At 37.0% G+C, this 16,225-nt stretch overlaps 2 protein-coding genes across 2 annotated transcripts; both read right to left on the reverse strand.

Annotated features, from left to right (window-relative positions):
- Positions 1–1,092: 1,092 nt before the first annotated feature.
- Positions 1,093–2,031, reverse strand: LOC128099814 (taste receptor type 2 member 140-like). Its single transcript, XM_052721627.1, has one exon. The coding sequence runs from the start codon at positions 2,029–2,031 to the stop codon at positions 1,093–1,095; it is 939 nt and encodes a 312-aa protein (XP_052577587.1).
- A 5,478-nt stretch (positions 2,032–7,509) lies between these two features.
- On the reverse strand, positions 7,510–8,448 carry LOC128099815 (taste receptor type 2 member 140-like). The gene has a single exon (XM_052721628.1). The coding sequence runs from the start codon at positions 8,446–8,448 to the stop codon at positions 7,510–7,512; it is 939 nt and encodes a 312-aa protein (XP_052577588.1).
- Positions 8,449–16,225: the final 7,777 nt, after the last annotated feature.

The raw sequence follows: 16,225 nt of genomic DNA on the forward strand, positions 1-16,225 counted from the left end.
GATGACAGGAAAATTTTGGAATCAATCCCATCCCCAGAACCACCTAAAAGTGGAAGAAACTGGCTCAAAAGGTAAAAGTAATCACTCACTGGCTCAGAATTTCTCAAGTTTTCTAAACTGATCTTATAAATGAAAAAAAAATGGATTAAGTATATCTTAATATCCAAGTCTGTATTTTATACTTTATGACATTTTTAGAGAAAACAAAATAATTTTTATATTGACACAGCTACAGGTTTCCTTTTTCAGTGCCTCACTTGAATGCATGCAGATACATATCTCACGTGTTATTCATTGATCATTTTAAAGTCTTTAAAAGATTAATGGTGATAAAACGTGATGCCAGTTCTTATATTTAAGTGGTTCACATTCACATCTTTGTATAATAATAAACATGCTTGTATCTTGTCTGCAGAGCTGTAATGTGGTGCTTAATCTACATATAATCTTCTAAATCCATAGTTACATATACCTGAATAATTTAGAAATTACAAACTTATACATAAAAGGCTTACTTATTTTATATCCCACACCCATTGCAGACTCTGTTTCCTTTGGGCACTGCTGACTAACACATGTGGGGACTACACCCTGCAGGTTTTCTTTCTCTCCTCACAGCTCTCATAAGAGTTCAGTTCACTCCATTTCCTAGGACGAGTCCCTTAGTAACACCCTAGAAGAGGGGCAGGCCAAATGAGTAGCCACTGTTGCATCACATATTAACATTCTTAGGGAAGTCCTTTTTCCAGGAATGTTATTCCTACTTACCTAAAAATACAGGAAAGCACAATGTCTCTGTCTAGTTAGTTAGATCGTGTCTGCTAATCTCAGGTCCACAGAGGCATGGTACAATACTTTTCCCATTCCCTACTTGCTTAGAAGAGGGGAAAAAATCTCTGTTCTTCTGACAGAGATGGTACCCACATTTTGACCTTGCTTGTGCTGTCTCCCATATTAATAGAAACCTTTACACTGTCTGCATCTCTAACAGACCCCTTTCCTGAAAGAGGACCTCCACCCTGGTCATCCCTAACACATGAAAACTATGAACTGATTTTTCTCTGGAATACGGAAGCTGGTCCCCAATATGCTTTAGGGAATAGAGCATTTTGTATCTTTGAGCCTGTACCTCATCCACCGAAGCATGGAAAGCAAGGATTGACGCAGCTTCCTGTTCTCTAGAATCAGGACACATGAATGGGCTGAGGGAAAAGCAATTCCCACTGCCTGTAAAAACAAAACTATGAAACTTTTCTGCTTGAATTCAACAAGCCAACATAGTGAAAGAAGAGACAGAAAGAAAACCGTATACAGTAACAGGAAGGCGACCACAGTTTGCAAGGCCTTTACATGGGCTGTGGTGCTGACATCTCTGGAGCCTTCTGCATTGTGCCGCATGTTCTTCAGATGTCTCCACAGGGAGAAGATGAGCAGGAGAAACATTGTCAAGGACACAGTGAATGGTATGAGTGTGAACATAGTGTTGACAAGTAAAACAAGTCTAGAAAATTGAGCAGACTTACTTGAGATAGCACTGTAGGACATATTTGCTTCGTGTCCATCAATCCAGACATCAATATATCTGTTTATGACTAAAATGTTTAAAAACAAAATGAGCAAAGACACCAGCAATGTCACTGATACCACTTTTTTTACTCTCCACTTCAGATAAAGAAAAACACAGTTTGAAAAATTGGTTATCTTGAGAAAATAAAAGATACTGAGGCATGTAGAAAGCCAGATGCTGAGATGATTGGTCACTGTCCAGAAAATTTTGATAATTCTCATCATTTTTCCAGTTATCATTAAAGCTGTGTAGATATATGAAACCAATAAACTTGCAATTAATGACCAGAGCAGAGTTATTCTGGAGATGGCCAGAGCAGTGAGGATCTGATCCACTGAAGAGATCTTTCTTCTCTTGACCAAGTCCATGATGTTCACCAGTGCCATGAATCCATTTCCTAAACTTCCTATTATGAATTCCACACTTAAAATAAATGTTAATGTGACATGTAGGATATGACTCATTGTCACTAGAAGGATTCTTTAGTTCCTTGTACACTGATGAAAATGTATTAATCAGTCTTCTAAAATGCTATGGAATTCTGGAACTCTCATAGCATTGACTGTCATGAATACGTATAGACAGAGCCAATTAAATATAGATTCACCAATGGTTTGGTCCATAGTTTTTTGCACAAAATTTTTCAATTTCCAAGGCAGCAATGTTAGACTTTATCCAGATATTATGTGACTTACAGAGGGCACCTTGAAGTCTTTTTTGTTGATGTGGAAGAAACACTGAATTCTCATGTGCTGTCATCAAAATAAAGATATGCTTACATGTGTTGTTTTTACTAGTTTTTCTTTATACATATTTTAGTCTGGATATTTGATTTCTAGACAAGTAACATTAGGGAATTGTAACTCAGAGCCAGCAACAAAATCTAGACTGACATATAAAAGAAAAACAACATTAAATACATCAAAATGATGTTTGTACAGGGAACTGTTCGTGCTTCAGAAAGTTCTTACAGAAAGCTATCAGAGTTGCCTAAAAGTTTCATAGATATCAATGTTCCTCAGATATTCTCTTCTAGGAATAATATTCATCTTACTTTTTGCAGGGTCATGCATGCACACACTGCTATCCATTAGTAGAGAAACACAAATGCCACTGACTCATCATTTTAATAAAACTTTTTAACATTAGTGTTTTTGTGCATCTAACTCATGCTTATACTGATATAGTTATCAAGATGCTGTATAAAATAGTTTTCAAGTAAAATTGATGTAATAAGAATATAAATATTCTCTAAAGTTGTAATTCTTTCATCTCTGTATATGAGTAAATTTGGAGATTGTCCTATCATGGTATCAGGCAAAGAATTTAAATGAATTTATACACACACCAAGGATCTTTCCCATTCTCTGTATCTCCCTTTGTTAGTACATATGCCATCTTTTAGCACCTAGGACCTTCAGATACAACCATCTCTCTTCACTTTGCACCAATATCTGTTCCATTACCAACATCATACACAATAAGGATGATGTACGACCTAGACAAGCAGGAAATGAAGCATGACATTAAAATTCCTAAGGAGCTAAGTGCAGTCAAAGAAACATGACTGAAAGCCAATAGAACTAACAAAGAGAGAAAAATAGATGTCAAAGACTGCAATAAAATTGGTGTGGTGGTGCACACTGGTAACCTTAGTCTAGCAGTGGAGAGATGAATGCAGGAGGATGACTAATCCAAAACAAGCCTGAGAGATAAATAAGGCACTGTTTAAAATAAAAACCATTAGAGATTACAGGCAAGACATGAAGTATTCCAGTGTAGAGATTGGAACACAGCCTCAGCCCCCTGCAGCAAAGGCCCAACAATTACATGTCAGCTATACTGGGAAGATAAAGTACATCAGCATGTGAAAAGTTTTAGAAGTTGCTAAGAATAGAAGCATGAGCATACATACCATCATTGCAGAGACAGAAATGTCCTCCTGACATGGCTCCTTCCAAACAACAAAAAAGAGAAAGGAAACAAAGAGAAATGCAAAACACTCCACTCCAGGGGTGGGCAGTGTGGAATGTGTGCTACTACTGGAACTTCAAGGTCTTTTTAAAAGTGACAGAACTTGTGTCCACCAGGAGAGAGTGACATATATCACCCTGACGAGCACTCCTGAGCTCTTCCTCTGCATCTTCTGCTCTGCACAAGACAGCACCAAGAACAGTTCCCACATATTTCATCTCAAGAGCAACATGATAAATCATTTCCTCAGAAAGGAGGAAGAATATATACTTGGGGGAACAGAGGGTATAAGGGGGAGTTGAGAAGAATTGGAGAGAGGTAAATATGATCAAAATATCTTGTATTAAACTTTGAAAAAACTACCAAATAAATTTAAAGACTCCTAGTGACTTGTTACTATATCCATAGATCATAACATATTTCAACCCCCATCAGCGAAGCTTCTCCTTGCAGTAAATGACAATGAATACAGAGACCTTCACCTTCCAGTACAAATAGAACAAAAGACTGTGGTGTTCTCAATTTAAACAGAACATTCATAACACATTCTTCATCTCAAGCCTCAGGGATTTTCATGGAAGAGAACAAGGAAAGATTGTAAGAGATAGAAATAGTAAGTAAAAATAAGAAAGCTGGTTTTTTGTTTTGTTTTGTTTTGTTTTTTTGATAAAACGGCATTCGCACAGGTAAACTCAGCAATTGTAACAACATGTACAAAACCTGAAAAAGCTCAAGCCAGACAAAATCCCAACACTGAGGGAGGAAGGTGGACACAAAATCCTATCTCTAGCTGAGAAGCTACAGGCATTGATAGCTGCTGGGAGGAGAGTCAAAAGTTTTCTTTAACTGTATGACCCCTGGTGGGTCAAGCACACACTGGGACAGTCCCCATCTCAAGACAAGTTTAGCAACAGAAAGTGGACTCCGTGTGTAGGTGAAGAGAAATGAAGAGGACTCAACATTTGGGTGTGAAAATAGAGGAGCGTGGAGAGGATGGTTATGGGAGCAGTTGGGGCAGTGAGCTCACATGTTCATTGCACATACATTGCACGAAATCTTCAAAGAATTAATACAAACATTCGTAAAATAAAAGACTCAAAGAAAAGACAAAGCCAAAATCCCCTGTACATCAACAGAACAAATTCTTCCCTCAGCTTCTTAGGTAGAGAAATGTAGGACTGGAGAACTTAGTTATCTTGAACAAACAAAACAAGGTGAGGCTATTGGTACACCAGGTGCTACAAGGATCACTTCTAACACAGGCTATAAGGACACCCTTCTACACTTGTTCATTATTTGAACCCAGATGAACTACAGTTGAATACAGTGTGTTAACTTTCCCTAAGGAAACAATTTTGGAGACAGCCCACGGAGTAAGAATTCTATCACCAGGAACATCTTTTTCTTCCAGTAATACCTGAACCATTTTCAAATGCTATAAAGACACTGGCAGATTTTCCAAAACCAAATTCTCTCACTAACTGGATGGAAAATATGCTCAGGAGTAACCTTCAGTCAGGAAAAAAGTATAAACAAAGCCTCTATTACTGTTTATAATTGACAATCTCCTGACAAAAAGTCCTAGCAATACCTGGTTTCTGGGTGGGCAGCGAAGTCCTACTGTCTTTTTAATTTTTTTCATTTGCCTTTGGAATTTTAGTATATTTACATCATTTCTCTTTCCCTTTTCCTCCCTCTGAACCCTTCAATATTCTTCTCCTTGCTCCCTTTCAAATTCATGACTTGTTTTTTCCATAATTTTGTTACACACACACACACACACACACACACACACACACACACACACACACTACATATAAAACCCTTCAGTCTGAATAATGTTCTATTGACTTTTACATTCTGTGGACAATGTTAAGGAGAAAAGTAACATTAACTAAGACAAACTCCAAGTTCAATGATGGTTTCATAGAAAAAACTATTATCCTAAAACAACTGTAACCATGCACTGTACACCTTCACCACAAGCCCCAATCTTCAACTGCTAGTGCTGAAATTAAAGCTGAATTCTCATTTACTAATATGCAAATAAAGGCCTACTCTCTTTCACTGTTTTGCAAACATTTCCCCTTATCTATCCTCTATGAAATTTGAGTTCATAAAGTATGGATGTCAGGCAGCAAAGCTTTAAATGTTTTCAAGTTACAAAGTTTAAAAAAAATGAATGAATGAATGGTGAATGCAGAGATGGGTGAGCTTCAATCCTCAGGAAATATCATGAATGGCCCTTCAACATCAAGAGTTTATTTTAGCCAGGCAGTGGTGGCATGCCTTTAATCCCACACTCGGAGGCAGAGCCAGGCAGATCTCTGTGAGTTCGAGGCCAGCCTGGTCTACAGAGCGAGATCCAGGACAGGCACCAAAACTACATGGAGAAACCTTGTCTCAAAAAATCAAAAAAAAAAAGAAAAGAAAAGAAAGAAAAGAAAAAAACAGTTTATTTCAGCAGATAAGTTGGATTCATGTAGAAGAGTTTTTTTCTTTCTAAGGTGTCTTGTTGTCTAGGGGAACTTCTTGGAAAACTCCTCTTCTCTACAATTATCTGCTGATAACTAATGTCTTATAGCTTCATTATATACAGCCAAGAAGCACACACACACACACACACACACACACACACACACACACACACACACACCAATCCAAGACTGACAACAAGACACCATTCAAGCAAACATAGCTCTGATCACTGTCTAGGTGTGGCAGTAATCTAGTGTGTTGATAAAGTGAAAGCTACTAACAGGCCTCTTGCTGGAAGTGTTCTGTATAAAGCTATTTGAAGTAGTGCTAAAAAAAAAAAAAACCCTGCTGAATGCTGTGTTCTGTGCTCCACCAGTACCTTGGCAGCATAGTAGAGGGTAAGTAGACAGGCTTCCATCTTGATATTAAAAATCTACAGTTTCTCTGAGATTTGTTCTTGTTGTGAAAATTCTGCTGTGCATTTCTATTTTTATTGCCTTGTGGATTGTATTGTGTTTGAAATGTTACCATCATGTAATTTGTATTTAACCTTTTATTGATATTTACTCTGTCTACTTATTTTCACCAAGAAATCCATACTTTGACCCTTAGCTATTTTTATTTTATATTGAACTTCATCTTTAACTGGTAGTATTTCACATTCATAGATTACAACTCTAAGAACTCATTCAACTGCAGATTTTTTTCTTACAAATCAGAGTCACTTCTCTCAGCCCTGAATATATACATATTTTCTTTTCTTATTGTTTTCTGTGCAACAGAATAACAGACAACTACTCATCGCACAATTTTCCTGTTTTCCAATTCAATCATTTAATATCTTTTCAATAAATGAATTCATTCACACAATATTCAAAAATAGGCTGAAAATTTCAAATATCAATGAGTCATTTGTAAGTACTATGACATTCTCCTTCAAGTAGCAACCTAATGCACATGTCCACCTTTTATAAAATGTTTGGCCTTATCTAATTGTCTCTGAAAGACATACAGATAATATACTCAACACTTTCCAATGAATAAATAAAATAATGTTAGAAGAGAAAAATATTGACAAAGCAAACTGAGTAATCTGAAGGGTTTATTTCTAACGATACACAGGATCCTTACTACAGATTTAACACACTTAACACAGGCCACATGAATATATACACACATGTATTTTACATATTAACATAAATCATTTAAAAATGTTAAAGAGGTTAATTCTATATAGAAAATTATACTTTATTAATATTATGTTTTCATATATTTATTTAGTTCATATTCATATCTATCCTTGTAGAACAATCTAGATAATTCCATATTTTCTGCCAGGGCTGTAATAGTTTGGATAGTACCTAATCTACACAAAATTTTGCTAAATTTACAATGCTACAAGTGAAGTATAGAAGGTACAGATTTATACAAAAATAATTTCTTAGACACTGATGTTCCTCTGAAAGACAAAAGATGATCCACTATAAGTTTTAGGAACCTGAGGGCTCTGCACCATTGAGCCTGCACCTCAGCCACCACACCATGGAAAGAAATGCCTGTCTAAGCTTGGCATTTCCCAGAATCAAGACATATGAGTGGCCTGAAGGGAAAGCAAGTTCAGTAGTCCAGAAGAGCAGAGTAACCGAATTTTTCTGCTGAAATTCCGTATTAAAAACCTGCATGAGAAGTGACAGAAAAAAAACGGTATACAGTAACAGGAAGGTGACCACCATTTGCAGGGCCTTTATGTGGGCTGTGGTGCTGACATCTCTGGAGCCTTCGGCGTTGCGCTGCATGTTCTTCAGATGTCTCCACAGGGAGAAGATGAGCAGGAGAAACATGGTCAGGCTCACAGTGAAGGGGATGAGTGTGAGCATAGTGTTGGTGAGTAAAACAAGCCTAGAAACTTGAGTATAGTTACTTGAGATAGCACTGTAGAACATATTTGCTTGAATTCCATCAATTAAGACATCAATACGTGTGTTTATGACTAGAATGTCTAAAAACAAGAGGAGCAGAGATGCCAATAGTGTCACTGAAACCACTTTTTTTACTCTGCACTTTAGGTGAAGAAAAATAGAGTTTGAAAAATTGGATATCTTGAGAAAATAAAAGATGCTGAGACACGTAGCAAGCCAGATGCTGAAATGATTGGTTACCGCCCAGGAAATACTAATTTGTCTCACACGTCTTCTAGTTAATATTATATCTGAATACCATTCAGACACAAATAAACTTTCAATTAGTGAAAGGAGCAAACCAATTCTGGAAATTGCCAGAGTAGTGAAGATCTGATCTATGAAAGATATCTTTCTCCTCTTTACCCACTGCATAATGTTCACTAGTACTGTGAATGCATTGCCTAAATATCCCATTATAAATTCCACATTTAAAGTAGTTAATAATATGTACCGTATGAAACCATTCATCCTTCCAAGATGTTCCAAATTCCACTAGAGTGCTAAATATTTGTTAATGCAGTCTTCTGATGTATGTCTAGCTGATTCTTGAGAATTCATAACATACTAATTTAATGAACTCTTATGTACAATGTCAAGTAAATATCAAGATTTACTGAGCTGGTTTATAGTTTTCTTCATAAAAATTTTACACTTTGCAAGAGAGCCCAGCTGAGCTTCAACCAGATGCTGCCTACCTTACACGCAATGGTCTGGAGTCCTCATAGTTGATACTGAAGAAAACAGAATTCTCATGTGCTGTCATCAAAATAAATATATGTATTAGCATTGTCTCGACTGTTTACATATTAAATTGAAAACATTTAATTTCTGACAAGCAAAATTATAAAATTCTAGCTCACATAAAAGGCACCAGTATATCAGCTTTTATGTAACATAAGAATTTCACCAAATATTTCCAAATGATGCCAGTATAGGCACCTATATGCATTTTCCAAAGTTCTTCCTATACGCAAACAATTATCTAATAATCTTATATTGTTAGTTATTCTTCAAATACCTAGGACTGAGAAGACTCATAATTTTACTTTTTATAAAATCATATATATATATATGCATATACTAATACATACTAGTTCATAAATATGCATTTATTTATACCATAATCTCTTTTATTTATGACTTCAATAATTCAGGTTTATCATTTATTTATAATTTATTATGCATTTCACTTAAGATTAGCAACATGATAGTTGTTAGGAGATGTTATAAAATTGCTTTCATTTGTAATTGATTCAGTGGTCGTGTAAATATTCTAAAGAGTTGGTACTATCTTATTCATACACGTAAACAAATTTAGAAAAATTCCTGTTCTGTTACAGAGCAGACAATGAACTTACATAAATTCATTTGCACAACAAGAATCCTCTCCATTGTCGAGGTTTCCTGCCTTTGTTAATGCATCTGACTCCTTCACCAGTATGAGCACTAGACACCATTCATTTCCCTCCAATTTGCACCAAAATCTGATCCTGTAATGTCATAGGCATCGAGGCATATAAAGAACAATACACAGCCTGGGCAAGCCAGAGAATGGAGCAATGGGCCATAACGTTGTTCACCAGCTGAAGGGTAGTCAAAGAAGCAGTAACACAAAAAGGATGTATCAAAATAAGGCAGCAGAAAAAACATTCATCAAAAACTTTAGTAAACTTTGCATAGTGGTGCACACTGGTATACGTGGCCCAGCATTGAAGGAAACTGAGCTAGTTGGTGAGACCCTGTATCAACACAACACTAAGAAAAATGTTCAGATTGAAAGAAAAGCCACGAGTGAAAGATGACTTACAACTGGAACTTAGAGCAATACTGAACAAAGAAGGTAACACAAAATATCTTGAATAAATGCCCTACACTTATGGGGGAAACATACTGGGAAGATAAATTCAAACAGCATATGAAAAGTTTTTGGCAAAATTTCTAAGAACAGAAACATTAACATACCTGAACACAGAAAGGTCCTCATGGGATGGCTCTTTCCCTATTTTAAAAACAGACAGAAGATGAGGACAAATGCAAAACACATTGGAGGAGGGGCTGTGTGGAGCATGTGCTAGGACAAGAGCTTCAAGGCCTTTAGAAAAAGTGACAGAGCTTGTATGGTGAGAAGGAGTAACGCCACAGGAGGAGCTTCCCTGAGCTCCTCTTCACCTTCCACTCTGGGAAATGTGGAGGTTCCACTTGAATAGCTACAGCTGCTGCACTCCGTTGTCTGAGTTGCTTTGTTCAAATTCAAAACTTCAACTATATTGATAGTAGCAAGATTTCTGTGCAAGTCCCTGACAAAGCTGTAGGAAAAGAAGAGCTCAAACTCCTTCACAAGAGGAGTAATCCACATCCAAGAAACAAAGTAGCAAAAGCAGCTACAGAGGAAGCCTAGGCTCCCACCCCCAACACAGGGCACTCAGCAAAGGCATCATAAGTCATGTATTTATAAATTCTGCCACTGTTTGAGTGGCACAGTCCATTGAATATTTTGGACATGAATCTGTGTGAGCCCTCAAATATCTTGTTTTCTATTTTCTAAACTGTATCATCAAGGATATCCTTCCATTTTTGAACTATAATGGAACACTGTGAGCATGAGATCTGATTTTGTAAATGATCATTAAGGGGCTATAATGGTGGCAGGGGAAATATCCACTGAATTACAGATTTTGTTACTTGGCTTCGATGAGCTTATGATATGCACACCTGAAAACAGTTTAGAAATGTTAGAGGGGAAAATGTACAAAAGCAACAATTGAGAAAGGATGCTTGTAGCCACTTACACAGCCATTCCATAATCTACCTTTTTATCTTGTATCTATATCCTCCTCTTTTTCTTTTTAGAGTAGATTCAATAATCTACCTTTTTATTCTATCATTTCTATATCCTTTTTTAAAGAGTAGATTCAATAATCTACCTCTTATCTATATCCTCTTTTTTCTTTTTCTTTTTTTCTTTTGGATGGGGGCGGGGGTGAAAGCTGAAAGATCAGAGAAGCAGAACAGTCAGCCACTAACTTACCTCTACAAAATCCTCAGCCTCAAGAGACAGGTTCCTGTTTCTTCACACCTTATATACTTTTCTGTGTCCTGCCATATTACTTCCTGAGATTAAAGGTGTGTGTCACCACTACCTGGTTCTGTTTCTCTCATGTAGCCCAGTATGGCCTTGAACTCAAAGAGATCCAGACGGATCTCTGTCTCCCAAGTGATAGGATTAAAGGTGTGTGTCACCAGTGCCTGACCTCTATGTCTAATTTAGTGGCTGGCCCTGTCCTCTGATCCCCAGGTAAGCTTTATTGGGGTACACAATATATCACTACTGAAGGTAGGCCTTCAGTATAGCTCAGTGGAAGAATACTTGTCAGTCATGTATGAGACCCTGGGTTTAATTCAACTGCCATAAAAATACAAAAAAAAAATAATAAGGAAAGGAATCTGCTTACTAGCTAGATTTTAGAATGTTAAATGGCATTTTGCATATAAAATAAATAATAAGAAAATAGAATGATAGTAACATCTCTCACAGTTGAAAAATATATTAGATTTTATTAAAATCTTTTACATCATTTTCAAAAACTACCATATTGTCACAAATGCCATCTACTTTGGTATTCCAACATGCTGCAGTTCATAGTTCTGGCAATTTAATAATCTACTAATATTTCACTTAAAATTGTACAATAGCCAGTCTATTGCCCTGAGAAATGTTTCTGTCTGTATAAGCTTGCAACCTAAAAATGAAAACAGAATCAAAAAATTTATTCTACATGCAGATTTCATAATGTGTTTTATTTGTTGTCATCTTGATAGCCTCCACATAATTCACTCATTCATTCATTCATTTATTAATTCTGTAAAATATTTTGACAACTATTTTGTTTTGATTTTTAGGTGCTAAGAGTAATCAGCAAACAACTGACATGACTTCCCCTCCCAAGATGCTTTTTATGTATTTGAGGAGATGAATGGTGAACATGAATAATTCTGTTTCTGAGATCATCTGCCTTTATTTTTACATAATAATGATAGGATTTCATAGCACTCCTATTCAAAGAGACAGGAGCTCACAGTTTTCAGGCCCTTCATGTGGACTATGATGCTTGGATCTTGTCATCCTTTGTGTGGACTCACATCTTCCTGGGCTTCTTGCACAGGAAGTAGATTAACCCCAGAGCACAGAGCAGGGATGCAGTGCAGAGTGTGAAGTGTTTACAGTGAGGACAGTTGTGGGGAAGTCTGTGGGAGGACCTGTCTTGACATTTCAAAGAGTTCTTAGGTGGAGGAGAGAGGAATGAGGAAATATCAGATAGAAAGATAGACCTAGAAGAAAGACAGAGGCACAGGATATCTTCAGGAGTGCCCTGGGTCAATATCCAGCCTCCTTTGTTTATCCAAAAGGGTTTTTTAAACAATACTAAGGGGAGAGGCAAAAGACTTTCCCTTTGCAAGATCAAAGCACAATGTACAGCCAAGTGTAGTCCAAACACCTGGCAACCACACCTGTGACCAAATCATCCCATTATGCAACCCTGCTGGGTAAAGCAAGTTCAGATTCTCTGACCCTGAGTAAGGCCTTGCTGTGGATATTGCTCTGTATAAATAAAATGCTGATTGGCCAGTAGCCAGACAGGGAGTATAGGCGGGACAAGCAGAGAAGAGTATCTGGGAAGTGGAAGGCTGAGGCAGAGAGACGCAGCCAGCCGCCGCCATGAGAAGATGTTAAGATACCGGTAAGCCACGAGCTACGTGGCAACTTATAGATTTATAGAAATGGGTTGATTTAAGATATAAGAACAGTTAGCAAGAAGCCTGCCATGGCCATACAGTTTATAAGAAATATAAGTCTCTGTGTGTTTACTTGGTTGGGTTTGAGCAGCTGCGAGCCTGGTGGGTGAGAGAGATTTGTCCTGACCTTGGGCCAAGCAGGACTGGGGAAAACTCTAGCCACAAGGCCTCACTAGAGAACTTCTGTGGACCCCACAATAGTCACATGTGAAAAGCTGTTATGCCCTTCATTTTGTCTTTTAAGTCATATTGCTCTCATACTCACCAGAGCAGTCTTTTCTATGTTCACAACCATAAAAATAAAATCAAAACCAGCAAAATTTGTGTATGGTGGATGTATGTGTGTGGTCTATACATACTTGTGTGTGATCATGTACATGCCCCACAAAGCAAAGACCAGAGGAGGATATCGGGTGTCTTTATCTATCACTCTGTTCTATTTCCTTGAGCTAGGATCTCTCACTGAGCAGAACTGGTGACCAGCAAGCTTCAGTAATTCTCTCTTCTCCACTTCCCATGCACCCACCACTGGTATTACAGACACACATGATCATACTTGCTTTTTATCAGTTCTGTGGACTTGAACTTAGATCCCCATGGTTGTGTAGATGCTCTTATCAGCTAAGTCATCTTCCCTGCCTCTCCTATAATATATCTACTTTATATGTGCCCCTGGATTGTTGATGTAAAGTTATTCTTTATAATTCCATGACCAATGTCAAGCAAACAGCACCACAGTGTGTTAGTAGGTGAACTCAATCTTGTCTTTCTACAAACAGTACATCCCCATAACTGCTCAAATGAACTCTTGTTCATATAGTCTATGTTCCTCCTATAAACCAATGGACATCACAGTTGACTTTGGATTGAAGCTGCATTCTTGTTTGCTATCATGAAAGTAGATACATACTCTGTTTCAACAGTTGTAATCACTTTTGTTTAATTTCCCCATTATTTGTGTTAAACAATTTTAGTTTTCTGTTAATAAAATTCTAGCTTCAATATGTAGATTATTCAGTTTTTTTGGGCACCCAGAAAAACTAATACTCCTTCAAGAGCTAGTTTCTATGTGTACATGAGTACACACATTTAAACAAAGTTACACATAGTAACTAGCTGTTGAAGAAGTATTAGTTATACACAGGTGCACACATGTCTCATAGGAAAATTATTGTTCTATCACCTCAAATGTGTGTCTCTTATAGATAATCAAAATTCAAAGCACCTTTCATGCCCTTCGGGCTTTTCAGTCATTTATCAATGTTTGTCACAAATATTCCTCATGTTTAGAGCTTTGATAAAGTTACTGGTTTGGGTCCATTCAGTTTTAAAATAATTAATTTTTTTAAATAATCTGCAATTCACAGCATCAAGATTTAAACTTTTCCTGTGGTTTCAACACTGTAGAAACACAGTAGTTAAACTTGCTTATACAAATGAATCAAGAAATAGAATAAAGTGTCTAGTGACACACTCACTTATGCACTCCACACAATTTCAAGGAAAACACCAAACATATTAAACTGAAAACAAAATTGTATTCAATAAATCACACTGGAAAAACTAAATCACAATAATGAAAAATGAACTTCAACTCAAATTCCAAACCAAACAAAATGTTAATTTGAGTTGGTCACAAACCAAAATACAAAAGAGTAATAATAATTCTAGACAAATGAGAAAATATCCTTATATAACTTTATAACAACTTTCTAATAGGCAAATATTTCTAACCCAAACTTGAGGCAATCCTCCTGCCTCTGCCTCCCAAGAGCTGTGGTTACAGGTGTGTACTACTGTGCCTGGCTTGTATAATAATAATGTTTATGTTCTTCTCACTTTAGCATCTTGACCAGCATTTTGTTGATGGAATTTATCCACATTGCTATATGCACAGGTGCTTCCTTCCTTTGCAATTCTCTCCAGGCCTGTTCTCTCCAGGACTGTTATCATGAAAATATGTTGGATTTTGTCAAGGACCTTTTCTGTATCTATTGGGAGGATTTTATGGTTGTCTTTATGTCCATTGATATGATTTATTACATTATTGACATATATATATATATATATATATATATATATATATATATATATATTGAACTATCCATGCATCTCCAGAATATACCCAACTTGGTTTTGGTAGATGGCCTTTTTGATATATCAAACCTGGTTGTAAGTAGCATCTATATTCATCGTGGATAATTTTCTTTTTTTGATGTATCTTTATCTGGTTTTGTATTAGAATACTGGCTTTGTAGAAAAAGTTTGAAAGTGTTACTGTGTTTTTCTCTTTTTCTTAACAATTTAAGAAGTATTGGTTATAAGGTATAGTGAGAACAGCAATAGCTACAGAGAGTAAGTAGATGGAGGGAGGGAAGAGCCAGGAGATGGGCGTGTGGGCTTTGAAATGTATAGTAATTACTGTGAGTAGGGACTGGGGATTCTGGAGGCTAAGGACCCTGATACGCTGATAGGGCCCACGAGTATGTGTTAACAAGAGAGCCATATGTCCTATTGGCCAGAAGTAAGGGCAATAACACCTTTTGGCAGAAAGGAACCCACTTCACAAGTTTCTGGAGGAATTCTGGCTTTTATCAAACAGCCAGAAATCCTCCTACAGTCCAGGTTGAGTTCACTTTTGGACATTTGGACTTCCCTTTGAAGTTTGGGGGATCGGTGTGTCTTTTTGACCCGGCACTTTTAATTCACAAGGATGCTTTGAATATGTAACACATATATGCAGTTAAGGGTTAGATATGGAGCATTTTAACAGTGGTATGTAAAACTACACTGTATTCTGAAAGTCATGATCAGCAACTAACATACATGCATTATACATGCGTGTAGCTAAACAGGGGAGATTACTGGGGGGGGGGGGGGAATGAAAGTGCATCACATAAATGCCAAAAAAGCATTGTGATTAATGGAGACTCCTATTTCTATAAGGGAACCAAGGATATGAAAATAGATAATAGTAGTACTCTCACCCTTAGAGACTACCTTAGGTTTTTGCACTACCTAATCTGAACTTTTTATGGGTTTACATTAAGTGGGGATACACCCATACAATACACACACACACACACTGAAAAAAAGGAGGTATGTATTTTTGTTTGTCACTTGCAATCTAAATAGTCCTAATACACAGGTAAATCCATAACCTAATAAGGTGACTTTTCACAGTTATAGTGTGTTACAAATGCAGACTCTGCCTGTATAAGCGTTTGTAAGGTGATCATCTTGTCTTAGTATCAGAGTGAATGTTACAGGATCACGGAGCAGACGAACACATTTTAATCCACCTTTGATCCTTGCAAAATGTGTCCTGTTGGCTAAATTACATCGGCTCACTGAGCTCTTTCCTTTAAAGTGACAGCAGATCTCTGCGCCGCTGTCCTGAAAAATTACATAACTCCCGGCAGCAGACCTTCCTCAGGAAGCTGACAGGAAG

Source organism: Peromyscus californicus, unplaced genomic scaffold, assembly GCF_007827085.1.
Source record: "Peromyscus californicus insignis strain IS unplaced genomic scaffold, ASM782708v3 Scaffold_6__1_contigs__length_162567912, whole genome shotgun sequence".
Taxonomy (NCBI): domain Eukaryota; kingdom Metazoa; phylum Chordata; class Mammalia; order Rodentia; family Cricetidae; genus Peromyscus; species Peromyscus californicus.